We start from the raw sequence: 27,448 nt of genomic DNA, 5'->3' as shown, positions 1-27,448 counted from the left end.
GGGCCACACCCCCCTATGGCCACCATGTGTGTCTGGGGCCCCGTGCCAGGCCTCCAGCTCTTGCTTCCTCCCTTTTCCCCTTCAGGCCTGCGACGGTTGCCAGATCCCCCGACGGTTGCCAGTTCCCCCCGTTGCTGGTGCCTGGGGACTTCACTATTCCTCGTTGGTTCTCCTGCCTTCTGTACATAATCTGTTCATTAACAACCCTTAGGTTAAAGCCTTTTTTTTTGGCTGCACTGTGCAGCTTGTGGGACCTCAGCTCCCCAACCAGGGATTGAACCCGGGCCATGGCAGTGAAAGCCCGGAATGCCAACCACCTGGCTACCAGGGAACTCCCTTCAGTTTACTGCTGGGACCCTGAGTGATCATTGAGTCATCTCCGAGAGCAAATCCCTCGAGAAGTCGTAAGAACGAAGCCACGAAGGCCTACACGCAGATCTTCTCAGGGCACCCTTCTCACAGTAGACAGACGTGGGCACGAGACCCAAGGGCAGGTCATTTGGCCCCCCATCACACAAGTACCCAGATCATTCCATTTCTCTGTGCTTAGATAAGTTCCTTGAGATTAGGGTTAGTAGGTACAGACCAATCCAGCTGTGATTCGGCCGGCAGCACAAGAAGCCAGCATCATTTCTCTCTTTCTTTTCTTTTTTTTCCTCAGCCTCATTTCTGAGGTCATTTGTAGGGTGAGAAATCGTACGTAGGAGCCAGAGCCTTAATTGAGCACCTGGTTAAAGGGGAACTGCTCTGTTCTGGTTGTGCTGTGAGGTAGTTAACAAATAAAAAGCCACAAAGTCTCATGTGATTCAGTCGATATTTAATTACAAGGAACCCAGGTTCTTACACGAGGCAGGAGATGGGAGCCGGCAGTTCCCCACAACAAGCCTTTCCGGCCTGAGTGGCTGAGGCTAAGGAGATGGGGACACATGGAACACACGGGTGGGGTGGGGGCTCTGGCACAGTGTGTCCTGCCCAAAGCTGAGGGTAGTGGCCACTGCGGATCTGCCCCCTCGGCTGGCCCAGGCCTGCCATCACTCCATGAGGCAGAACTCTGTCTCCTGCGGTCGCATGTTGGGTAACACATACAGAGCCACAGCTGCAAGAGCCAAGAACACCATAGGCTTCCACATCCCAAACATGTTCTGTGGGGACCAAAGACAAATGGTGAGTGCCCAGCCTTCTGAACTCCTCCCTAAGCTAGAGATCCCCTGCCTACTGGTGCTGGAGAGATACCTCAGGAACATCCTAACGGTCCAGTCTCTCTTATCTCCTGGGTGACTGCTGCAGACAATGTGGGCTTAGTCCTGGCACCATCAGGTATCTGGAACAACACTACGTGGATGACCTGAGCTGGCTGCCTGTATTCATGCCCCGTGGGGTGAGAAGAACCAGCTCCTGCGTGTAGGAGCAAGCTCAGAAGCAGATTTCAGAGAATCCAGATGGTTGCAGCAAAGGATCAGATGCCACGGCAAGAAAAAGAGGGTAAATTTGGGCCCTTGGGAAATGCAGCAGCATCATTAACTGCTTGACGGAGGAAAAGTGGACTCAAGAGGATGGTAAGACTAGGGGGGAAGCGAAGAAAGTGCACCGGAGTATGGCAAACATGAGGTTCTCAGGCAGCCCAGACCGTCTGTGGAGAATGAGGTCCTTGAAGGAGACTGAAGGAAGTTGGTCACTGGCCCCGGGAGGCAAACACCAGGGTCATTAAAACACCTCCTTGGAGAAAACAGGAGAAGAAAAGAGCAGGCTGATGGCAGCCTGCTGTACAACCATTTGTACGTGACTGATAAGCTGGATGAGGGCCTGGAGAGGAACACCCTAGAGGCTCGCCCTCACCTGTAACTTGGGTGAAGATAAGAAGGTGGCTGGTCACCCCTGAGGATGAGGTGAAGTTGGCTGTAAAAGTGAGTACTTTGAAACTACAGGGTCAAGATTAAAAATAAACACAAAGCTTCATAGGTGAGAACAGTGGACAGTGGACTAGATCTAATAGAGATGAATGGAACATTCTGCCTTGGATCCAAAAAATCAACTGCAGGCAGAGAATGGGGAGAGAACGCTTAGCATATGCAGTGTGCAAAGGGCTTTTATAAACAATACATGAAATAAGTTAGCAATGTGATATTAGTTATCAGAGAGCTAACGTGATCTAAGGCTGCACGAAGAGGCTGCTGTATGGTGTCTTCCTACTTACTTGGGAGCAACCAATGAAGAGAGACGAAAAGGGGAAACAGGATTGGAATTTTATCTGATGCTAGTATTAAGTCCTTAGAATCTGATTCACAATTTACTGGCTGTATTACATAACCCCTCTACGCCTTAGTTTTATCACACGTAAAATGATAGCTACCTCAATGGGTTATTGTGAGAATTAAATGAGTTAATACTTGTCAGATGATTAAACAGTGCCTGGCATATAGTATGCATTACGTAAGAGTATGCTCTTTTTATTATTTATGTGGTGTTCTATCATTTATAAAGTACCTTCATATAAATGAACTCATCTGTTCCTCACATGAGGAAGCCAGAGGATTTATCATCCTTTCCTTACATTTGAAGAAACTGATGTTCAGGTTATGCATTTTGCCCACTGGGACTAAGCTCTAAGAAACAGAGACAGACTCACCCAAGTTGTCTGCCCGCTTGTCAGCCGCACTTTCTACTCTACTCTGCTGCCTGAGTTTCTGGATGGGAGCTGCATGCTGGGCCATAGCCAGGCTCTGGGTATAACAGGCTCCTCCAAGAGGACGCTTACCCAGGAGTTCCTTCCTCTCACTCTGGTCAGGCCTGGCTGGGTTTGAGTTGGTGAAAGGTTATGGCTGAATGCTTTGGGTCTCATCCCATACGGACCCAGAAATCTGGGAGTGTACAGGGAGCAACAGGTACAGGGAGAGACCCCTCTCACCAAAGGAGTTAAAGACTGACCGTGGTGAGTAACTGGAATGTCTAAAAGAAGAAAGGAGAAGGGCTGAAGAGAAAAAAAAAAAAAAAGTGAGGAGGAAAAAAGGCAGGACAGAAAAGGAAATAGCGATAAATGCTACCCACAAAGGCTCCAGCGGTCACTCTGAACCTATGCAGTGAGCCAACTCCATTTACAGGGATGTTAGAAGAGAGGGTGGGGGAGTGGGAGTGGCAGGGGGAGTGTGGGAAAGGAGCCAAAACAGGCCAAGAGAGAATAGTTTATGGGTCTGGAAGGGCTCTACCTTGGGCCATAAGACTACATTCTGCCTCCTGAATTTGGTGCCCTGTTGACAGATCAGATTACATGGACTGGTGCCCAGAATATATCAGTTTGGTTCCCTGAAAACACTGCATTTCTGGTTAGTGGAAACTTCTCACCAATACCACATTCTCTCCAGAAAGCCTAGCTTGGGAAGCCAATTACAATAGAATCTGACCCCCAAAAGGGATGTGGCATTCTTGTTCTGATTTTTTGGAGACTAGAATCCCCAAACGAGAGAACTTCTCAGTAGAAAGTATATAATATGATGAGTTTGATGCCAAGGCTGAAGGACGAATCGAGGTTGTCCTCATACAAATGACCTTTGGGGAGCACAACTCTCCAGACCTCCTCTCTCACCCAAGTGGGGAGGCAGCGATTCCTTATCTTGCCATCCTGGGTAGTGACCATAGTGAGAGCTTGGCTCTGGGGCTAAACAAAGACAAAGAGCAGCCGGGCCAGCCTTGCAGTCAGACATCAGCTCATCAGAAGTAGTCGAGGGAGCTTTGAAAGTAGCCACAGTGCTGGGATCATTCAAATTTTTCCCAGCCAGAGTACAGAAAGTCAAACTATGTCAATGGCGAGCATTCCAATTCCGTACAAGTTAGGGAGACGTTCTCCGAGATGTTATGGGCTTTGCAGTAGCCCAAGGAAAAGCCAGGGCTAAAACTCAGACCTGACTATCACCTGTTGTAAAACGGCAAAAGCAAGAAGCAAGCGGCTCAGAGAAAAGGGAAAGAGGAGAGGCCAGGGCAACCTGCACCCTCCCTCTATCCCTCAGAAGGAGGGGACGCAATACCAGTACCTGCGTTAGGACGACGTCTCAGCCCACCAGCACCAGAGCAAAGCCGATATGACCACCAGGCCTACGAGAGGCAAGGAGAAGATGGGGGGATCGGGGGCAGGGGATGGCTGCAACATATCAAATGAGAAAGAGGCACGAGGAGAGACCAGAGATGAGAGATGGTATAAAAAGACATACACACATGAATCCAACAGATAATGAAGATGATAAAACAAAGGGAAAAGAGAAAGAGATCAAGAGGTTAAACAACAGGTAAGCGAGAGCAGCGGTATTTCTTCTCCGCTACTCGGGCCTGGTTCTCCCCGTCGGTCGCCTACAGGAGATGCAAAACCGCACAGGTTAAGCAGCGGCGTGGGTCCAATTCGGGGCCACATTTTTGGCTTGTCATATCCCTCTTATATCTTGTCAAGCAAGGGTTATCTGCACCTAGACCTTTCTTGTAGGTCAGTAACTGGAAAAGTGAAGCTCCAGAGAGTAAAGCTGGGCTTTCCAGAGGAGCAGGACGTCTACTTTGCCTGGGTCACTCTAGGAAGGGTAGCCTCCTGCCAGGCCACCTGTCCCTTTGTTAGCCGCATGTTCTGGCTGTTTTCCACCAAGTCTCAGTGTTCTGGGACATCCCCTAGGAGTCTGATGCTGTCGTTGTGAGACAAAACGCACTAAAACAAGCTGACAGTGGAGAAGGGCTAGTTCTTAACTGCACCCATCTTCCAGGGAGAAAATGAATTTGCGGGCGGTAACACATGCTACCAGAGCTGCCTGGAAAAGATGCAGGACCCACTGAGGCAAAGGGACACCTCCATATGCAGACACAAGGAATGTACTTGATTGTGATGTAGAAAAATCCAGTTTCGTGTTTAGAAAGCTGGCACATGAGGCAAGGAAATCTATGAGGCTCTGAACCAGCATGTGGCAGGGTATGAAGAATTCAAAGAAACAGAACACTGGGGAAGGGGCTATGGTTACTCCTACTTTTCACATCCTGAACAATGGTCCTCTGCCATGAGGTTGACAGAGAACTGTAACTGGGTCCGTAGCCAGTGCTGCAGACTGAACTGACTGAGCTGCTGAAAATTCCAGATAACCTTTGAGCTGACTGGGACATCCCACCACAAGAGACTTATTTTCTTCCCCTGTGTTTAAAAGGACAGAAAGAACCTGTACTGCAAACTGAGGACTTATTCAGGTACTACTCAAACCCTTCAGAAATCAGAGCCCCCAGTTACCTTCAACCAGGGCAGAGATTCAGCTAGTATGTTCCTGTATAGATGTACCAGTTGTTAAAATACAGAAATATTTTTGTACAGTTGGTACATTACCCAGGATACTCCCACCCGACCTCTCCAGATCTGGTAACTAAGGGGTCAGGGCTCTGGCTGGTCTCCCAAGACTGGCCAACGGCCCTGCTGTAGAGACGGAAACACTCTATCACTTCCGATCGGCCCTGCTCCCCGCTCTCATGCCCTGTAATATCACACAGACCCCGGCAGGCGACAGTAGCCTCTCCACACCCCTCACGGCAACAGAGGTCAGCCCTAATAGGGCACCTCGGGAAAGCAGGACTGGGTGACTTGCCCAGGCTGACAGAAATGCGTGGTGCGGTGCTAGGGGAGGGTGAAGAACCCTCCAGAAGTGAGTAACGAGGGGTATTACCACATAAATGAAAGGAGGCAGGACTCCGACCAGCACGCCCCGGTTCCCAGAGAAGGTTCTCTCCGTTAGACAGTTCCACAGCCTTTCCCGCAGAGACTGCTCTCTCCGATCCCACCTCCACCTCCACTTTCCCCAGTGCGATGCCTCAGAGCTTGCTGGCCTCTACTCCTGTAGAAGTCCATCCAAGGGCTGGGTCACACCTGAATGCTGGGCACCTGCGCCCAAGAGCCCATTTCCCACGTGATCCTGCCTTTGGGCTGTGGTTACCTTTTTGCTCTCAGAGGGCTTGAGGGGGTTGCTTCCCTCTGAAGCTTCATCCTCCTCCTCCTCTTGGTCGTCTTCTTCTTCCTTACCCTCCTGGCTGTGGAACTCTTCATCTCTCTCCTCCTGGTCTCCTTTGAATTTAACCTCTCTAGGACCTGATGGCTCAGAAACTAGTTCATCCCAGGACTCCTTCGTTTCATCAATTGCCTCCTTCGTTTCATCAATTGCCTCCTTCGTTTCCTCTTCTATTTCCTCTTTCGTTTGATCTTCCAAGGCCATGTGGCTGGCCTTGTAGTACAGCACCACCTCCAGACTCTGTGGGGCGGAGGCAGTGCAGGATGGGGGATGCTGTTACCTGGGAAGATGCCCACCCTCATGACGATGCTTAACTACCTCAAGAACACGCTGCTTCCCACAGTGCACAGACAGCACTGTGTCCTGGGACTGAACTGATGTCCCGCACAGTGTGGAGGGTAGCCACACCCGGACTCTCTGGACCCGTACCACATCTATCTGGCCAGTAGCCACTTCCAACCGTTCCCAGAGCTAAAGATTCTGCACCTCAACTGCTGCTTCCTACCCCTGCCTGGTGACCCCCCATTTTATCCAGTCCTCTTCCACCTATATGTACACAACTGCTTTGAGTAAATCCCTCTTTCCATCCGTTTGGTCCTTCTCTTGGGCATGTGACCCAAGAAGAAGAACAGGGGCCCCAGAAAATTGTACTGGTCTAACTGAGACAGTCACCCAGCCTAGGGGCTCCAGGTCTGAGTGGTCTGTATTCCACTCTCCCCTTGACCTCACAGGAAAAGGGAGTACCAACCTGCTATTAAGATAGAGCTACTCTAGACACATTAGAGATCCCAGAAGCTCCTGTACAAATACCTCATCTGGTCGGAATGGTGGTGAAGGTGATTTTCCTTCCTAGGATCCCCTTTAACTTTCTGCTTATCTGGCTACCAAGGTTGCTACTCACCCTTCTGGGCTCAAAGCTGACCTCAGAACTCTCCAGGCTTGGCTTGGCCACCTTTTTACTATTAACCCCATTGGCATTCTTGTGCGTGTTCTTATTGCCATTCGTTCCCTTGGTTTCTTTGGTAACAGAGGACCTCTTCTCTTTGAGCTGGTGAAACTCTTCCTGGCAGCACTGCAGCTGCCCCTCCAACTGCTCCTGCACGGCCAGGAGCCGCCCCTGCTCATCCACGCTAGCCTGGTACTGTAGCTGCAGCTCCCGCAGCTTGGCCTGCAGTTCTTTGATCTGTTGGTAGTGGAGGCCCAGTTATCCACAGCTGGGCCTACATGCTCAGCCTGGCCCCTGCTTCAGAAATCTGCCTGCTAAAGCCCAGGGGGATGTAGGTAATACAGAAAACATTAAACTGTTGAAAAGGAGCCTCTAAAGCAGTTTTAGAGGTTCTCCCTAACTTGAAGTACTTGATGATTTACATCTAACATGATCAAAAAAGGATGACTAAAATTATGTTTTTACTGTGAACTGTCAGGGGAATGACAAAAGGGCTAACCCCTTCTGAACCGTGGGGCTTTATTACGTAGTTATTTTTGACGGGAACTCCTACTTTGCCCAAGCTATTTCTCTAATAGGTACAATCATTACTATAGGAACTGTGTTGTATACTCCTGAGACTGGGCCTGGGCTCCTGCACCTCACTCTGGAAACAGAGGCAAGTGCCAAGCCTGCTCCCTACTCCCTGGTTTTGTCTTTCCTGGCCTCTGGCAGCACATCATGGCCTCCTTGGGTAGGTACCAATACTAAGCAACCTAGGCCCACGTGTTTCTTGCTCTCTGAGCCTCTCCCATGCGTACAGCGACCCCCACTGGACAGAGGACTTCTCTTCGTCAGAGACAATGCCCTCCGTCCCATTCCTAGTGGATGCAGAACACTCTGCTTGGCATTACGAGAGATCCAAAAGAAGACACAGCCCTGGCCTTGAGGTGCTTACAATCTAGTTGAAGAGAAAAGGTGGAACACACACGAACTAAAGAAAATTGGAGGTAACAAAGATACAACTCTACAGAAGTGCTCTAGGACAAAAGAGAACAGAAGCGGCAAAGGGGAAAAAAAAAAAAACCATTCAAGGAGTCTTGATGATCAGTAAATCCCAGCACAGTGGGCGCCTGACAAATGTCCCTCAGTGGCACAACAGACTGCCCAGCCTCTTGGGGCTCAGCCCCTGCTCTGTCCCTCTGACCAGGAGGAGGGCAACTGTACAGAGCTGGCAATGAGCTCCTGTCTCTCTCCTCAGCCTCTCCGAAAGGGCTCCGACCTCCTCTGGCTCTAGGGACTCCTACCTGAAACCCTGCCTCCCTGAAAGCAGTTACCTCGTGCTCCTCATTTTGGGAGGCAACGGTGTTCTCGAGGCATTCCACGCACTCCTTGAATTCCTTCTCGCAGGCATCCAGCTCTGCCTTCAGCCCTTTCTGCTGGTCTAGCAGGTTTCTCATCTGCTGCTGCAGCAGGTCGTGCTCCTCCTGGCTGAGCTGGTACATGGCCTGCACTCCCTGCAGCTTGATCAACACCTTGGCAACCGTGTCCTCAAAGCGCTGTGGAGGGCAGGGGGGTGATGACGGCACCCCGAGAAGCCCCTGCCCTCCGCCCGCTCTCTTCGCTAGGCCCTTTCTTGGGTACAAAACAGTGGTCACAAGGATCTGAAGCTGCCCAGGGGGAATCCTGTATTTCTTCCCATAAAGAGCACCATGACTGTGTTGATGCAAAGTCCTGAATCTTAGACTTCCATCCAGATGGAGCATCTCCGTATGAGGCGGGCAGAGTACCTCATTTATTTCCTGTGAGTTTCCCTGCTCAGCTCTGAGCCCACTGCCCACTTCACCTCTTGTGCCCTTCCCCGTGACTTCTCTCTTAATAAGACAAGCACCTTCTTCCCCTATCTGACCTGACATCTGGTGACTTTTACCTCCATATCTTCAGGCTCGGCAAGTTCGTCGTCCGTGCTGCTGCTGACATAACTCTTGTGACAGGTGTCAGAGCTAATGCTGGTGCCGTCACTCCTCCCATAGGACTCCCTGGTACTGGCGCTCCTGTCATAGCTCTTGAGGAGGCTCTCTTCGCTGGCCTGGCTGCTGTTGTAACTCCCGTGATAGCTCTCGTTGTCATCAATGTTACAACCTCTGCGACAGTTCTCGTTGCTGGTGGCCGTGCTCCCATAACTCTTCTTGTAGGACTCAAGGCTCATTTTCACAGACGGGGACTGGACGTGGAGCACGTGCATTTCTTCCAGGCAGAGCTGCAAGTCGGTCTGCAGCCTCTTCCGCTCCTCTAGAAGCCGCTCCTGCTCCTGCTGCAGCAGCTCCTGCTCAGTCTCACTGGCCTCGTACAGCTCCTGCAGAGCCTGCATCTGGGCGATGATCATCTTGGACTGCCAGGAGTGGGCGGGGAAACAGCATCGTTACTCTAGACACTGCGCTCCTTCTAGCTGCACCCCTCCTGGTGCGGATGTCTGAGAGCACAGGTCAGAGCACTGCACACCTACCCTCCCGTCTCACCACAGCCTAGATCTTTGACTTTGCCTACAGGTAACTGGCATGGGTCAATTTCTTGCTCACTGGAGAAAATCTCCCTGGGACAGATAGTCGACGATTTCTGGCCTCCCATTTCTGCTGGTTTCCATATGCTCTGGTAACTTCCTCTCTCCCTGGAGCAGCACTGAGTGGATCTCAAGGTCACTCGGGCTCCCTCCCCTCCCCTCAAGTCAGGTGTATCCATTATCCTGACCTCTGGGGCTCAGTCCTCTCCGCCACCCCCAATTCTAAAATCAGCCCTGGCCTTGAATGTGAGCATATGAAGAACTTCTTCCTCAGAAGATGCAGACTTGGAATCAAGGTCTCACTACAAGTCCCTGTCCGTAGTGAGGGACTCCTCCTGCCTCAATTCTGAATCTGGCCCCTGGGCATGTTTCCCAGGCCCTCGGGGCCTGGCTTCTTGGGAGCTGATGCCCAGGATGAGATCTGATTGGTTAAGGGAATATTTTATACCTGGTTCCTGGTGTCTGCTATCCAGGCTGAAATCTGACACCCCTGGAATCTGACCAAATCTCAGTTTGGACTTCCGCTATTCCCTACATATATCTGCCTGTCTAGGCTAATATCTGAACGAATAGATTGAAATTGAATAAATTTCTATTTCAATAAATTGAAACTGTCTACCTGCTCTTCCTTGTCCCCACTGAGGCCTCAGACCAAATGCATCTCCCAACCCTGAACAGACTTGTCTAGAAATCTCCTTCAGTGTGACCCCAGAGGCATGACCACTTGCTGGTGCTTGAGACCCATGGATTCTCTAGCCCAACGCCTCTGACCTGGCTGTTATTGCCACAAAGTTCCAATGAAGACAGTGAGGTCAGTACCAAGAACCCCACATGCTGGGAATTCTTCCCTTGGAAAAAAACGGCCTCAGATGTGCCTCATGTAGAACGCCAAAAGGTTACAGATTTTGATCACTGGAAAGCTTACTTCTCGATTACCAACGAGTTCATGAGGAAAGGATGGCATGTTTAGTCAGTCCTAAGGAATCCAAACAAACACTAAGTTCATCTACTTCCAAATACATCTGGAAAATGAGATGTTGAAGAGACTGAGTCAAATTATCAGGAGATCACAAACTTCCAGGTCATCTGGTTTCTAAGTGTTCACAGTGCTTCAACTGGGCATCCATCTGAGGGAGCAGCTAAGGCCGTACCTAAAGCCACATCTTAATGAGCCCCTGAGTGGCTGAGAGGGAGGAGCTTTAGCTTCATCCTTGCGCCTGGCAAAACAGGGCTTCAGAACTCTGACCCCTCTGTGGAGCCCCATTTCCCTACCATGCTGTTGCCCTCAGAACTATCTCCCTGCCTCTTGCTATAGTTACCTTGTTATAACCACATTTTGAGGACTTAGGCCATTTGGGATCCTTCGGATTCTCCAACACTTCCTGGAAATCAGACTCCTTGAAACGTTGCAGCGCTCCGTGCAGTTCTAATTGTTCCTTTAATACACTTTCTTGATTCTCTATCAGTTTTTTCTGCTCCTCCTGCATGCCTTGGTAGAGCATCTGTAGTTCACACAGGTCTTGTAACTTTGTAAGGAGCTCCTGACTCTGTGAAGCAGAGTGGAAGGGGGCTAGAACTGTGGTGGTTACACAGCAAGACCTCTGCCTCCTTCCTGCCCGGGACCCTTCCCTTAGGGGGGCCGGCTCTGCACAGCCCATCTGGGACAGGAGGGGAGTCTCTCTTTGGAGACCTGCTAGTTGAGTAGTAAATGACCTCATATGTTTGGAGGCATCTTGCAGTTTGCAAAGTGCTTTCAAGTACATTTTCTCCAGACGGACTGAATATCTAAATATAAAATGCTGGACAGATTCCAGAGCATAGGATGTATTTTAAGATTTAGAGCCCTAATCAGCTATATTGAACAGTTCTGTTTGAGGAGGTTGGTGAGAAAGGAAGGAGTGGTTGGTTAAGAAGAGAAAAAGTTCCATCCCCACCCTTCTACTTCTCCCAAGCACAGTCACATCTGGGCAGCTCCTCACAGCCAGCAGCCGCCCCTGGCTGTGATTACCTTGTGGAAGAGACCAGATCTGGGGAGCGGGAACGTGAGCCTGTGCAGCTCTTCGTGCAGCTGGCCCTGCGCCTCCTGTATCCTCCTCTGCCTCTCCAGGAGCTCGCGCTGCTCCATCTGCAGCTGCGCCATCTCCTGCTGGCTGGCCTTGTACCTCTCCTGCAATTCTGTCAGTCTGAAGAGCAGTGCGTCACACTGTGGACGGGGCAGGGCGCGCAGGGGTGCTTACTCTGGGAGGCAGGCTCCCTGGCGTTTCTCTGCCCCGTGCGGTCAGCAGAGCACCCCGTGTGCTCTTACCGCTTGTGATTCACCAGGGTCTCCCACCCTGTAGTCACCTTAGACTCATCACCCCAAGCCACATTGCGCCCATACAGGCCTAGATGCTGAATGGGCACCCCAGCAGGCTTCTCAGGACTGAAGTTTGGCTGTGCTCTAAATTTTGCCTACTAGTTCTTTCTGAGGGCGGTTATCAGCGCCCCTCCCTTCTCATTTCCCCACCTCCACTTCCTCTGGTAGATACCATTTTCTCACCCTGCAGGGAATTCTAGTTCCTGTTACTCTCCAGTTGTTTCTATAACTAATTATGCTCCTATGCTCCAGTAAGGACTTACTTTCACCCTAATTTTTCCCATTTTTGTTTTCATAATCAGCTTTAAGAATCTTTAGAGAAGTATGAGCTATTGCTGAATTTGGGTTGAGAGGACTAAATCATCCCATGATTCCAAAAACCCAAATCTTCTAATATCAAACTAATCTCAGTGTCCTTTTAGGAGGAGAGAAGAGGCTGGCTCTGTAGGCCAGCATGCTTCTCCCTTCCCATAGTTTCTTCCACTAGGAGAGAAAGTGATGAGCAAGTTATGGACCCCCTGGACCTCTAAATGGAGTGGGAGTGGCGGGGTGTGGAGGGAAAGTGAGCCTGGGTGTAGAAAGGCAGGTGTACTATTGGGGCAGCCCATATAACGTCCCCAGTTCTGTGTCTTCTGAAGGCCTTTCCCTGGGGACATAGCCTACTGTTGGCTGTGGCAGGAGCTACTGAGTATTCTGGCGGAAGGCGACCAGCTCCACCATCGTTTGGAATCTTGTACCTTTTTTGCATCATGCTTCAACACTTTTCCATTTCCTGTCAGTGGTCAGGAGCTGAAGGTACTCAACAAGGCTAACTAATAATGACTCGCATTTTACACACTATGGAAAAAAGGCTAGGGCCTCCCTGGTGGCGCAGTGGTTGAGAGTCCGCCTGCCGATGCAGGGGATACGGGTTCGTGCCCCGGTCTGGGAGGATCCCATATGCCGCGGAGCGGCTGGGCCCGTGGGCCATGGCCTCTGGGCCTGCGCGTCCGGAGCCTGTGCTCCGCAACGGGAGAGGCCGCAGCAGTGAGAGGCCCACATACCGCAAAAAGAAAAAAAAAAAAAAAAAAAAGAAAAAAGGCTAAGTGAAGAAGGCAGGCCTTATTTATCACTACCAGGATTTTGTACTAAAAGAAGGTGAGATAACAGTAGTATTCTGTTCAATTTAAAGCGGGTAAAATTCAAGTTTAGAATTTAACTACTCTGAAGCCACAGAATAAATCCTGAAAAAGCCTAGGTCCTTCTAGTACCCAAGTAGCACTCTGGGCACAGACCATGCCTTTTCACAAGAGCACCTACAATCTGCCTCAGAAAACTGGACCTTCTCTTTCTAGTTCTAACAATCATAGTTGTGTATATGGGCCTATGTATATGTTCTTTTCCACGAATGACAAGGTATCACTACAGTTCTAACAACAAGGTATAAATGTCTACACACGTGAAATCATGTGTGAAATCTTCAGGTGTTCAGACTGGATCCAGAGGTATTGATTCTACTAAGCTGTGGCTTGGGCTCAAAGTCAAGGTCAAGGCAAAGTTTTAAAGTTAACAGCATGGGGCTCTGCCTCTGTTTTCTGCCTTTCCACATTCATCTGTGATTGGACAGGAAGTCCACCGAGCCTCCTGGTTGGATGACTTCATCTTTTGCCTCTATACCTCCTCTCTCCAAGGCTCAGGAGATCTCACCTCTCTTAATTACAATTACCTTATCAGCACACATTCCCTTGTCCTCTGGCGTGGACTGGGTGGTCTTGAGCTGCTGCAGCTCCTGCTGGCAGAGCCAGAAGTCCTGCTTGAGCTGATCATACACGTGCCTTTGCTGCTCCAGCGCATCCTTGCTGGTCTGGTACAGCCACTTCATCTCCTGCAGCTGCGCGTGCATCTCTGCATTCTGGGGCAGGGGGGGCAGACCCCGCCGTCATCCCAGAAGCCCCCGTGGCTGCACTCTCTCCTCTCAGGCAGGGACTAAAGGGTCCTGTCCTTTCCAGTTCCAATTTCATCCCAGCGGGGACTACCTGAGATGGACCAATCCCTAACAGGCTCTATACAGAGACCTGGGACTTCCTCTTTTGGAAGGTGGGGAAGGGAAACGGCTTCCTTTTTACAGCCCTTTCTGATTTAAAATCGAAGGAGGCTGAGCGCATCGTGACCCTGTGAGATCACGTTTCCATGAAGCACTTTTTTATCTCCCTCATCGACAGCTCCTCCACAGAACTCCACCACCCCACTCCTCCTGTGGGCTTGTCCTCTCTTGGGAGGCTCTGCCGTGCTACGTTCTCCCTCATCTGAAGCTTCTTTTACCTTCTCTCTGCTCTCTTGGAAGGAGGCCACGATGCCCTTGAGGTGCTGCACCTCTGCCTTGTGGCAGCACAGGCTGTCCTGCAGCTGCTGCTGCACGGCCAGCAGCTTGTCCTTCTCACACGTGATGTTCTGGTACTGCAGCTGCAGCTTCTGTAGCTGGCACTGTAACTCCTGCAGTGGAGGGGGCCTTGGGCAGTACCTCTGGGATCCTCAACCCACTCACGCTTCTGCTTGAGTCACTCTCAGACACAGACAGTCTGAGAATCCACTTCCCCCTGCCCTGCACTTACGGGTGTCCTCTCACCTAACAGAGGACTCGAGGGTGGCTGGAGTTCTGTACCTGTGGTGCCGCACAGCGGGCAGCTGGAGCTATTTCAACACTCAACTCTTATCCCCCTCCCCGCAAAACTCTGGCACCTAAGCAGCCCCTCACCTCGGGGTCGTTGTTACCTTCTCACTCTGGCTTTCTACGACTGTGGGTTTCATAACTTTGAGCTGCCGGAGCTCAGCCTGAAGTTGTAGCTGCACCTTCAAGAGCTCATTCTGCTCATCCTGGCTAGCATCATACTTTTGCTGCAGGGCACAGAGTCTGGTCCTCAGCTCCTCGCTCTGCGGTGGGGAGGATGTGGGAAGAACGGTTACTCTCATGCATCAGCTGACCCCTCTCCAGACCGGAGTGGTTCTTTTCCAGACGCAGACATCTTGAGGCACTCCCACAGGCCTATGGTTTAGTTTCTTTTCTGCGGCAGACACTCGATAGCGACTACCATTTCTAGAATGCGATGCTGTGTGACTTCTCCAATTGCTCTCTGGTTGCAGGGCAAGAGTCAGCAGAGCACAGCCTTCCTCTGCGTGCATCCTCCCCTGAAATGGCGACTCCACGTAGGCCCTTCTGCCCTCCCCGATGCCCTTCCCCCGTCAGTGTTTACCTGGGTGACACTGTGGGAAGTCTGAAACCGAAGCACCTCATTCTGTGCACACTTGAGCTCCCTCTGCAGCCGCCTCTGCTCCTCCTCACTGGTCCGGCGATGATGCTGTAGCTCTTGCAGCTCACAGCTCAATTTCTCACACTGTGTGGGAAGCGGAACAGGAAGGCGGATTTACGACAGGTACCACAGGCTCTCTGGGAACAGGCTTGGGCAGAGTATGTCATTCCTTTTACCGGAATATTCAGGAAAAGGCAAGCAAGGGAGACCCTGGAGTCCCATCTCTTGCCACAGCACCTGCTTCCTTTGTCAGCCTCGTGTCTAAGGAGATGCTGCTGCTACAGGCCAGGAGAAGGTGGGAGCGAGGCCGTAAAGGGGCCTGCCTTTCCCTACCTTGTCCTGCATGTCATGCACCTGCTCCTCAGCTCCCAGCAGCTGCTGTCGCAACAAGTGCATTTCAGGATCAGGCTCCAGGAAATCCTCTTCTGAAGTCTGAGTCTCTGCTGACTTTGTACTCCGTAGTGCTTGGGACTCCAGCCACCTTTCTGTTGCTTTTTGTGTCCTGTAATCCAGAACCCCCGAGTCACGTTTGGGAGAGAGCTCTGCCCAGCACCACCTGCCAAGTGTGCTTGGTCCTGATGCCTTCATTTTAGGCAAAAGGAGCCTTCTATAGTGATTCACCTCTCAAACACACCTAGGAGATTATAGAAAAAGTCCCCAGCACCTCAATCTGCAAAGGCATGTCTGGCTCTGGGAGACCCTAAGAGTACTAATCCAGTCGGGCTCGAGGCTGGGCCTGGAGACACGCTAGCTCCAATCTGGAGGTAATATACCATTAGACTGAATCAAGCCTGGGAGGACAACAAAGGAATTGCTTCTTATCTGCTCTAGGGCAGAGCAAACCAGACCTAATGCCTAGAATGGAAGAAAACTAAATTTTAGAACTCACTCAATTCTAGTCCTGAGACATCTGGGTTGGACCCCAAGACCTACTTCTTGGCAGTATCCATATCCTTTGGATACCATGGAAAGGACCGGCTCACCAGGACCGGAGGGAGGCTCATTAGCCTGGCATCTGCCTTCATCAGTTCTACTCAGGGGAAAGCCCAGTCCTAAAGAGCCCCGCCAGCCTCCAGGCTGTACCTCTCACTCTCCAGATCCGCAAGCTGTCCTGTGAGGCTGCTGTTGCTCTCCTGAAGGGCCTGGTACTCCTCGTTCAGGGAGTGGTAGCGGTCCCGCAGTTGCTGCAACTCTTCTGCAGAGGACAGGCAGAGAGGTGAGATCCCAGGGAGGAAGCACTGATGACCAGCCCCCCATTTTCCTGCCTAGAAATCTGGCTGCAGAAAGCTGAAGAGTTTCTTTTTCTAAAGACAGATGAGATACCACATGCAGAGGCTTAGAAGACAGGGCCCGGAAAGTTCCACGCTGCAGTGAGTCTTTGTCCTCTTTCAGTGAGCTGCCCTTCTTTTCAGCTTCCCAGAAGATTGCCCTGTGTGCCCATCTTCAAAACCCCAACCAAGGGGTTGGGTAGGGGTGGCAGGGGGTAGAAAACCAACCAAGACAGCCTTGAGATTTTTGGGAGCTTGTGAGGGTTTAAGTAAGTTTTTGGTTTACTGTGTTGAAAGCTTCCATTCAACTGTTTACAGTTAATCTCCTCTTACACTTTTAGTACAAAAAGCTGAGAGTGTTAACTGCCAGATGTCATACTGCCAGTGCCAGGCTTTCAGAGACAACCCAGGCATCCTTTTACTTCCTTTATGACCACACCAAATCCATCGGCCTGCACATGGCCAAGAATTCTTTCTAATGATCTTTTATCTCTGACAAAAAAGCCCACCCCAACCAAACCTACAAATCATCCACAGGCATCAGCAGAGATCTGGTTGAAATGTCCCAGCACATGTCCCTGAGTTCCAGATACCAATACTTTTTAGTGCTGTGATAATATCAACACCCATATCTGTTTTGTTTCTTCATGATTAAGAATTATTTCTCTCAGAATACTAATTTTGTTGATATTTAGAGAATACTAACTTGCTCGAATTAGAACACAAGGCCTATCTTACCTGCTTTGAGATTCAACACCCTGAAATTCACTTCTAATGTTCCCTCTTTAGTCCAATCAAAAGTCCTCGGCATACTCCAGATTATCATAGAAGGAAGGAAGGAAACTAATCTTTAATGAAAACCACCCATGTGCTAAGCATTAGACTTGATGAGTCCAGCCTCTGATTCAGTTGTGTGTGAGCGCCTTCAATACACTAGGCATTTCATTTAATCCCCAAAATAGTCCTATAAGGTTTTCTTTTTTTCTTTCTTTTTAAATAAACTTTTAGTTTTAGAAGAGTTTCAGATTTACAGAAAAGTTGCAAAGATAGTGCATAATTCCCCAGGAATGTTCTCACCTAGTTTCCCCGATTGTTAACATCTTCCCATGGGTACATTTGTCATGACTAAGGAATGAACACTGGTACTTTACTGTTAACTAAACTCTATACTTCATTCAGATTTTTCTACATTTTCGCTAAGGTTCTTTTCCTCTTCCAGAATCCCATCCAGCTATAAAGTTTTATTAATCAATTTTTATAGCTATGTAAACTGAGGTCCAGGGAGATAATAACCGGGCTATTTATCCTGCTAATTAGCAGAGCTGAGATTCTGAACTTGGGTCTGTTTAACTCCAGCCCAAGCGTTCCCACTGTGCTGGCCTCCCTCTCCTAGTACACCAGTCCAAAAGCGCTTCTGAGAGGCCTGCTACAGCTGGGAAAACTTGCAGTTCTTTGATTCCTCGTTGATTGCCTCTGCTTGACCTGGCCTAGTACAGGGCCTCGCATTATACCCAGATCATAAATCTAGCCGCAGAATAAAGGCAAACACTCTGATGTCATGAAGCCTAGCAGCTAGCTGGGAGACTGAGCAGAGCTCTTAAGCTTTTGAGGACTCACGTATTACTGGAAATAACCTCTGTTCCTCTCCAGCTGTCTTGTGCTCTGGTTTGCTGCCCCCTAAAGCTTCTACTTGGGGAGGACTAAAGAAGGCTAAAAATTAGCATTGTGGGCATTCTGGGACTTGGGAGCAGGACTGGGAACCCCTCACCCCAACCCACACAGAAAGTGACCCAAGCAAAGCACCATGATGCCAGAGCAGTGGGAAGCTTTCCAAGGTGACAGGCCCCTATACGCCCACCCCAGAAATGGAAACTTTCCCAGGAAGGGCTTTAGCACAGGCAAATCAACAAATGCCCAATGGCTCTCTGAGGAAGAATTCTCAGGGTACAGCTCCATGGTGCTATTTCTTACACCATTATGGACTGGTTATATGACATCAAGTTTTTCTCTCTTACAGTCTTGAATCCAACATGGAAGCTTTTTCTAGAGGCTCCCAATTCATGATCTAAGCCCACCTTCCACCATCTTCTTGAATATTACTTCCCTCTGCTTGATTTGACTGACAGACCAGGAGGAGGGCTGGCTTTCTCATACCTTGCATCTCAGAGAAATCTGAGAGACTTAAACTGTTGGATGGGTCAGAGTTCTTCATTTCTATTTCTGCACGGAGGGAGGTGATCTCCATCTCATACTCTCCTCGGACGCGCTCCATGTCCTCGAGTTCATTCTGCATCCGGCAGAGATCCTCCTGCAGGGAGGCTATGTCACTCTCATGTTCAGTCGCAGAGTCCTCCGCTGCTTGCCGCAGATTCTGGATCTCAGCCTGGGCCAAATGCAACTCCTGCTCTACTTCCTGAAGTTCACATTCTTTTTCATGCTCTAACAGGGAAATCTCCTCCCGTAGAGACCGCAGCTCACCTGCAAAGCCCAAAGACGATCTTGAGATGATCAAGAGGACAAGTGAACTGATCTACCATATTCTAGAAGCACAAAGTTAAAGGCAGACTTATTTCTTAGCTGGAAACTCCTGACAACCCGCTCTCTACCCCATCAGAGAAGTATAGCTTCACCTGATATGGAATAAAGGGAATACCTAAGAAGAGAACAGAGTGAATCTACGTAGCAAGGTGCAGTAGAAAAGTAGATCTTGAGGTCGGGCATCAAAAACAAATTAGGCTACTCCAAACAAAAAGTATTAAGTGCTTCTATGAAATCGCCTGACAGTTAAAGACCAAACCTAATTTACAGCATTTTACTGATGCCCTGAGTCTTTCCAAAAAGCCCCTTACTAAAAAAATTTACACAGACTATTCTCATCTATTCAGTCTGGGAGCTTAGAAATCACAGAGCCTCAGATCTCCCATGAACTGCCTGTGTAAGTACTGGTCCCAAAACAATGTGTATTTAGAGCTCACAGCTGAAATTCAAATATAGGTTCATCTCATGAGAACCAAACATGAGAAATAACCTAGATGCCAATCAATAACGGATAGCTTAAATTGAAGAAGGTAAAACAGAATATTGGCAGCCATTTAAAGGAAAGTGGCAGATCTATAGAGAAGACATGAGAAAGTTTCCATAATATACTAACTAGGAAGAAAAATGAGCTGTAAAATACATGGTATTATCTTATTTTTGCAAAAAATATTCATATGTATAATATATAACACAAATATACAAAGACATAGAAAAAGTTCTGGAAAGATATATGTCCTAAACCATACAGCATAGCTGCTTCCGAGGAATGAGACAGCATGTGAGAGGGGCTTTTACTTTCCACATCATATATATCAGTGCTGTCTGACATTTCACAAGCCTATATTTTATAATAGGTTTTAATTTACAAAAGAAACGTGTCAGAGCTCTCAGTATCCGTGGAGCATCTCAAGGTTTCTGGACAGAGGTACCCATCCAGGATCAGGAGAACCTAAAAGTGGAGCGAGAGTAAAAGGCACTGCCACCAACAGAGAATTCAAAATTTGGGAGTCAGGATTCAGGAATTAGTGAGGATTGGATTGGGAGGGTCAGGACCTTCCCACAAACTCTTTGCAAGGCACACTGTCCCCATCCCTTGCCCCCAACTCCTGTTCATTCTACAGATTTCAACTTTCCCTAGCCTCTCCCCCAACCTCCTCAAAAAATTAAGCAAAGCCCTCCATTAAATGCTCTCATAGCCCCTTGTACTTTTTGCAGTGTGTGTGTGTACATAAAACGTTGGTCTCCACTTGTAAGCTTCAGGAAGACAAGAAACATGTCTGTTTTTCTCACCATTACAGGTTCAGGATCTGCCAGAGAACCTAGCATAATGCACTCAATAAATATTTGTTGTATTCATGCATAAATGAGGCAGGGATACATTTAGTCCACACACTTTTACTGAGGACCACGGGTACAGAATTACATGTTCGGGGTGGGAAGGAGACTCAAGAGGGAGGAGATATGGGGATATATGTATATGTATAGCTGAGTCACTTTGTTATACAGCAGAAAGTAACACACCACTGTAAAGCAATTATACTCCAATAAAGATGTTAAAAAAAAAAGAATTACATGTTTGGGTATTTTTTTAAAAACTAGAACAGAACATGGAGGTTTGAGAAGAAAAACTTGGACACACTGCAGACATAAACGCTGAGCGGACCAGGTGTCTCAGAGGCAAGGGTGCGGGGTGGGAGTGGCACGGGGGTAGGTCTTCTGCCAACCTCACACGGGCGGCTCCGGCCACATCTTTGCCAGTCTCTCCTTCTCTACAACCATCCAACCATCCTAGCTGTCCCCTCTCTTCAGTCTATTCGACAAGTATTAACTGATCACCCCTGTGCCAAGTCCAAACATCTCCACTTAGATTCTCTGACTTCCTTCCTGTTTGAAGGAAACAAAGTCCTTGCTCTTTCCACTACTGAACGGACACACAAGTCAACCGGCCATTAGGATAAAGGCCTGGGTGGGTTTTCTGTTGGAGGGCTGACCAACGTCTACTTCCCCACTTTTTCCTCAATGTTCGGGTTCAAAACTCCCTTAGGTTCTCCTCTGGGGTCTAACCCTAAAAAATGACATTCTCAGATGCACTGGGGAACGGAGAAAGGTCGCGCGCTCAGCCTCAGAAAGCTCTTAACTAGAAACACAGAGGGGCGGAGGGGTGGGGCTTGCAGGCAGGCCCCAGGGAGGGGCTTATCGGGAAGATGGGCGGGGCGGGCCCGGCTGGGAGGTGGAAGGGCCTGACCAGGGTTCCGAAGAGCTGGCGCCGGTTGGCAGTGAAGCTGGGGCCGTCGGGGCGAGGTCGAAGACCCGGGGAGGGGGACACAGTGAAGTCAGTTCTCACTCACTGGTTATGGTCTCCATCTCGCCAGAATCCACCCCCTACCCCGCAAGCTGTCTCTCGGGGGGCCTCCCGCCGCCCACCGGTCCCAGCCCCCAAGGGGCTGTGGCGGCCAGAACGGCCTCTCAACACCAGCTACCTCTGAGGCCGCGCGCGCCCCCTCTTGGCGGAAACGGGCAACGCGCGTGCGCAAGGACGGTTTCCTCCAGCGAGGTGGGGTTTGGGCGCCTTCACCAGACCCGCAGCCCCAGCCCCACCCCCACCCCACCCCCGCGCTCAGATGAGATCCAGTGCTCTACTGGATCCTTTCCTCCATCAGACCAACATGATCTACTGTGACCCATCCCCCCCAAAACCCAAGCACCAAAAGCCCTCCCTTGACTTCATTTCCCTTATTTCTCTGCTTCTCTTCAAGACATGACTACGGGAACTATGGGTACTCACCTTCTCCATTTCACCTCCCCTTTCCTCTTCGATCCCGATACAATCAGGCTTCTATCTTCACTGAAATGTCTCAGAGCCCTCCATCTTGCCAAATCCAATGGCCATCTTACTTGACTTAGCAACTTCTGACACCGCTGATCACTGTCTCCTTGAAGCACTTTCTGCTCTTGGCTTCCAGGTCATCAGATGCCTCAGTAGTTCCTCTTACCTCAGTCTCTTGTTCATTTCTCCTCCTCTATTGGACTTTTAAATTCTAGAGTATCCCTGGGACTAGACCCTTTTCTCTCCTCTTTCTATATCTCTCCATGTGATTTCATGGTGATCTCGCTTGGATTCAAATGTCATCTATATGCTAATGACTCCCAGATTTATATCTCCAGTCCTGATTTCTTCCCTGGTTCTAGATTCATATATCCAGCTGCTTCCTTAATATATTTACTTAGATGTCAATAGCCATTCCAAACTCAACATGTAGAAAACGTGTCTTAAATGGTTCCCCTAGCCCCAAAATTTGTTCCTTGTCAAGTTGTCCTCATTCCAATAAATGACACCACCATCTATTCAGTTTCTCAGGGCAAAGTCATCTTTCATGTCTCTCTTATCCCCCAATCCAATTCAGCAAGTCCTGAGAACTCCAACTTCAAATTATATTCTCAGTCATCTCCATTTCTACTGCTCTAATCCCTCTAATCCAACCAACCATCATCTCTTGACTGGACTATTGCAGTTATTTGCTGACCAGATTCACTGTTTTGACTCCTTTCTCTTCATCCAATTTCCACACAGTAGCTGAAGTGCTCTTTTAAAAATGTAAAGTGGGGACTGCCCTGGTGGCACAGTGGTTAAGAATCTGCCTGCCAATGCAGGGGACACAGGTCCGAGCCCTGGTCCAGGAAGATCCCACATGCTGGGGAGCAACTAAGCCCGTGCGCCACAACTACTGAGCCTGTGCTCTAGAGCCTGCGAGCCACAACTACTGAAGCCCGTGTGCCACAACTACTGAAGCCCACGCACCTAGAGCCCGTGCTCCGCAACAAGAGAAGCCACCGCAATGAGAAGCCCACACACCGCAACGAAGAGTAGCCCCTGCTCGCCACCAGCCCGCACGCAGCAATGAAGACCCAACGCGGCCAAAATAAATAAATAAATAAATAAATAAATTTATTTTTAAAATAAATAAATAAAAATGTAAAGTGGATCATATCCCTCCAGCCCTGGCTAATACCCTCCCATGTTTTTCCACTATACTTAGAATAAAAGTCAAACCTCTCAGCTGACCTATAAGGCTCTCTGTAATCTGAACTCTGCCTGCTTCTCAGAACTCTCTCTTACCCAAGTCCTCCACGTGCACTTTGCTCCAGCCACAATGGCCTTTGTTCTGTCCCTCAAACACATGAAACTCATTCTTGCCTCTGACCTTTTGCAGTTGCTGGTTCATCTGCCTGGTGTGCACGTCCCTCAGATCTTCCTCATTATTCAGGTCTTAACTCAAATGTCCTCTTCTCAGAGGACTTTTATAACTACCGTATCAAAAATAAACTTCCATCTTACCCCGTCTCTCCATATCATATTGTTATATTTTCTTCATAGCATTTATTGCCACCTGAACTGGTGGTGTTTGTCTATTTTCTGCCTCTCCCCATTAGAATGTACTCTTCATTAGGGGAGGGATCTGGTCTATCTCGTTCATAGCTGTTCCTCCAAGTATACAGGCACTCAATAAATGGTTGACAAAACATTTAAATTAGCCCTATTTCACAGTTAAGGAACTGAGTCTCAGAGAGATAAAAGTGACTTGCCCAAGATCACAAAGCTTGTTATGTGGCAGAGCTGGGCTCAAGAATCTAGGTGACCTGAGACCAATGCTCACACTCTTTTCCCTGAGCAACATAGCTCCTGCAGTTTCTCTCCTTCCCCTCCCCTCCCACCTCAGCCTGTTTACTGTCTACTTTTCCTGCATCTACCTTTGCTTACATCTTCCTTCCCTTCTCTTTCCCTCCTCCTCTCCCAGCTTGGCTTGCTCCTCTCCAGGCCTGCTTGCCGGCCTTCCTTTTTTTTCCATTTATACTTCTCTTTTGGCTTGATCTCAGTTCTCCCTGGAGAGTCCCTGCAGTTTTCTAGGACAGCTCCCAGGAACCTTCCAAAAGCCCACAGATATAACAAAACCTGCCTCTTTATTTGGCGGCGCATGTGGGACGACTGCCTTGCTGCTTCCCAGACAAAGGCACGTGGGTGTTAGAAGAAAAGGCTTTTGGGGCCACCAGCTCGGTCCTAGGGAGCAAAAGAAGCGTTCTCATCTGCCTCCCTTAAAAGATGCAGAGTCCCCTCCAGGCACTTCTCATTGGCTCACTGCTCTTCCCATGATGCCCTTGGAGGGACAGGCAAAAGCAATCTGGTTTGGAATTCAACCTTGACTACCTACCTGTGGCACTGACCAGGAGAACAAAGAAAAAGGGATGCAGGTGTGAGGGGGAGAGACTGAGGAGAGAAAAAGGAGAGAGCCTCGGAAAGGGGGTGAAATGGGAGGGCAAGAAAGGGAAGGAGGGGGAACAGAAGAGCCAGTTAGAGGTGGAGAAAGAAAGGAAATTAGGTAAAGAGGAGGATGGAGAGGCAAGGAGAACAGGGCAAGAATAGTAGAAGAAAATGAGGAGAAAGTACCGAATTCGGTTCCGATGGTCTGCTATGTCTGCTATGCCTCAGCCACACCCTCAAGAAAAAAGTACTTGGATGACCACCTGCCTCCAGTCCGAGCGCTAGGATTTACCTTGGAGCTGCTGAATCTGCTTGGTGAACACCTCTGCCTGCTGGGCGCTGGCCAGCCGCTCATCCTCCAGGAGCCCTGCAGTGACGGGGAAGCTGGCATCAGGCCTGGGATCCAGTGCCTTTGGGCCCAGGCCCTCCGGCCCCAACACAGGCACTCACCCTGCAGCTCCAGCGAGTCGTCCTCATGCTGCCCTGCCAGTTCCCGGGTCTCCTCCAGCTCTGCCACCAGCTGCAGCACCTGAGCCCTCAGCTCCTCCAGCTCCGTCTCCGTGAGGCTCAGGCCCCGGTGCTTGCCAACCGACAGGGAGCCCACGTTGCCACCTTTCTGCACCTGATCATCCTCTTCTTCCACCTCTTCTTCCTCTTCTTCCTCCTCCTCCTCTTCCTCCTCGTAGAGAGCTGGGAGTAACACTTCCCCTAGGAGAGACCCACCCCCCCGCCACCAGCGAGTAAGAGCCAACTTCCTTTCCACAGTCCTTAGAGGGTCCTCCAACTCACTGTCCCAGGGCAGAGATGGTATAATAGTGCCACCTGGTGTCCCCCAAGGAGCCCCTGGGCAGGACGTGCATGCATGAGGAGCCCTCAGGTGTGAGAGTCAAGTTTGGAGGTAGCCCATCCCCCTCCCGGGCCTTTTCTGGACCAATGTTGCCCCTGGTGGCCTCCAAGTACTGCCTCGGGCAGACTGGGCAGCCAGGTGCTGGCTCAGCCATGTGAAGCTGGCACAAGGATACCTGATTCTTCCATCCTCGTCTCTGGGTAGCAGGACAAGTAGTCAAGAAAGATTCAGACACTGGGTGTATCTTTAAGCCAAACAGGGCAAGAATTATAGTTCGGGGGTTTGTACAAAGTTTACAAATGATCCGGGTGGCTTGTGAGAAATTAGCCTTTCCATAATAAGAAAGGGTTGCCTGTCAGTAGGTAGAGAAAGAGAACATCTGAATGAAATGACTCTATATGTTTTATTGGACAAACACTAGGCCCCTTTCAAATATACTCTATTTAATAGTCTTTTTGGAATTTTCTACCAGGTCCACTTTTCATTTCCCTGCTGAGTGTCAGGAGATCTCCCTGCTGACCACAAGGCAGTTTTAAGGGGGAAGTCATAGGTTGTACTTGGGTGTAAAAGATAGCCTGACATTTCAACGCATTAAGAAACTGGGGTGTGCTAGTCCTCAGCCTCTGGCTGGCGAGCACGCCCTCCTTTGCTGCAATGCAGTTCCTCTAAATAGAAAATCTTACCTGGATGGTAATAGTTTGCTTTGTTTTAAAATTTGGAATCTCTGATCTTTGTCCAATAACCACAGCCTAAGGTTCACCTGGGACCCCTTGCATCATCTGTCCCCCTTGGGGGAGCAGGGTTGTCCATACTGAGTGTGCATAGGGACCCTTCACAGGAAGTCCTGGAAACGGGACCAGCATCCTTCCAGGCTCCTGGTGTTGGTGGAGATACATGTGTGTTGGGAGGTTGGCCTTCTCACCGGCCCCGCTCCCAGGCTCCCTCTTTCAGGCGGTAAGATAGCCTAGAGAACCAAAGCCGCAAGGCTTCCATTTGAAGTTAGTGGTGGTGGCACCAGAAAGACAATTCACATGCTCACTTCCCTGCTTTTCAAAATAAGAGACAGCTTGGGATCTGGGTCTGGAGGCAGTGAGAACAAACCCCCTACTGACAGGCTGCTTCAAAGCTCTGTCCAACAAGGCCTCTTTCTCTGTCCGGCAGCTCCCCCGGGACACACAACCTGGTTAGCTGGTGATTAGGACTCCAAAGGGATGTACCCTGAACTTCCCTCAAGGCCTGAGCCCTGAGGAGGGGTGGAGGGGGCTCAGCTGAACTGCGGGGAAGGGCTATGTCCTGGCTTAGAGTTTTGGGGGTCAGAGGGAGGAAGGAGAAGTGAAGGGAAATTGGGTGAGGGGGATGGAAAGAACGCTTTTTGGGAAAACTCACCCTCCATAGCTTGCATCCCCCGCCGTTCCAGGGGCCCCCAGCGTTGGCCTTTCTTCCTCTCACAACCCTCTGACACCTCGTAGGAGCCTGAAGTGGTCACTGTGGGTCCTGTGAGAAGGGAGAGAGGAGGGCCTGTAGGGGAGGTAGGGGAGGCTGGGGCGCAGAAGGGACACACCTTCTAGCCCTTTGGAGCCCTGGGTTTTTCATCCCGGTGGAAGTACTTGGCTCACTCTGCCAAGAGCTGCGATTCTCCTCCCCAGGCCGCCCCTCAAGCTGGGCCTACGGAGACAGCGCCCTGCACTGCCCAACCTCGCCCGCATCCCCGTTCCAGGCTCCTGTCCCCTGCACAGGCAGAAAGGGTGTGTGTCTCTTTAGCCCAGAGGGGACAGGGGGGAGATGGGCAGGGATGGCAGAGGGCGCGACCCAGTACAGAAGAGGCTGAAAGAGTGAGGTGGAAGGGGAAGGGGTTGATGGCGGGCAGGGGTCGTGTGGGAAGGGGCTCTGCACCGGAGCCGCTCCCCTGCCCTACATTCTCTCCCTGGACTTCGTCCACCCCACCCCCGCCCCGCGCTCAGAATAGTTGGGGGTCCGAGCGGGTGCAGGGTCTGGAGCCCCCAGGGCTGGAAGCACCGTTGGTCTGGAGAGACGAGACTGACAGGGCTCAGGGGAGGGACTGCTAGGGAGGATGCGGCCGGTGTGGGGAAGACCCAGCCCGGAAAGATGGGAGACCGGGCCTGGGTGGGAGGCGGGATGGAGGGAGGAAGACTTAGGACGTAAAGGTGGGGAGCAGCGGAGGGGGGAGAGGACGTGGGGGTCTGGAGGGAGGAGAGATGGAGAAGAGGAAGGAGCGGCGATGGAGTGGTGAGGGAGGGGCGCTCTGACCTGGGCCCGGGCAGCTCCAGCCCGCGGCGCCCGCGCCGGCCCCGGCGCCCGCCTCCATGGCCGCTCGCGCCGCCGCCGCCGCCGCCGCCGCCCGGAGCAGACGCCGCCGCCGCCGCCGCCGCCGCCGC

The 27,448-nt window shown here is 50.4% G+C and overlaps 1 protein-coding gene across 13 annotated transcripts; it reads right to left on the bottom strand.

The window, feature by feature from the left end:
- Window positions 1-800: 800 nt before the first annotated feature.
- CCDC136 (coiled-coil domain containing 136) lies at window positions 801-27,448 on the bottom strand. Of its 13 annotated transcripts, none has more exons than XM_081244683.1 (19): window positions 27,321-27,448; window positions 26,439-26,546; window positions 24,656-24,913; window positions 24,498-24,572; window positions 18,565-18,888; window positions 16,226-16,337; window positions 15,476-15,644; window positions 15,086-15,226; window positions 14,607-14,765; window positions 14,157-14,327; window positions 13,561-13,746; window positions 11,508-11,702; window positions 10,819-11,046; window positions 8,870-9,331; window positions 8,277-8,498; window positions 6,937-7,197; window positions 5,943-6,254; window positions 4,026-4,086; window positions 801-1,142 (listed from the first exon to the last, which is right to left on the bottom strand). In XM_081244683.1, the coding sequence occupies exons 1-19, from the start codon at window positions 27,376-27,378 to the stop codon at window positions 841-843; spliced, it is 3,804 nt and encodes a 1,267-aa protein (XP_081100809.1). In that variant the 5' UTR covers window positions 27,379-27,448; the 3' UTR covers window positions 801-840. The 13 variants fall into 13 exon arrangements, with proteins under 13 accessions (XP_081100809.1, XP_081100814.1, XP_081100816.1 ...); XM_081244688.1 differs by having other exon boundaries at window positions 6,916-7,197; window positions 15,497-15,644; XM_081244691.1 differs by having other exon boundaries at window positions 1,049-1,142; window positions 4,026-4,132; window positions 6,916-7,197.

This window comes from Mesoplodon bidens (assembly GCF_964165515.1).
Source record: "Mesoplodon bidens genome assembly, chromosome: 9".
Taxonomy (NCBI): Eukaryota; Metazoa; Chordata; class Mammalia; order Artiodactyla; family Ziphiidae; genus Mesoplodon; species Mesoplodon bidens.
Note: the sequence above shows the minus strand (reverse complement) of the source record. Positions and strands in the feature narration are given on the sequence as shown.

What these genes read in the sequence shown, in the direction of transcription:
- CCDC136 (XM_081244683.1), bottom strand. Translation starts at nt 27,378, where the DNA reads ATGGAGGCGGGCGCCGGGGCCGGCGCGGGCGCCGCGGGCTGGAGCTGC. An exon ending in TGCATGACATGCAGGACAAG is followed by an intron (nt 15,227 to 15,475) that starts GTAGGGAAAGGC and finishes CTTCCCACACAG; the next exon opens with TGTGAGAAATTGAGCTGTGA. An exon ending in CTTCCCACAGTGTCACCCAG is followed by an intron (nt 14,766 to 15,085) that starts GTAAACACTGAC and finishes TCCCCACCGCAG; the next exon opens with AGCGAGGAGCTGAGGACCAG.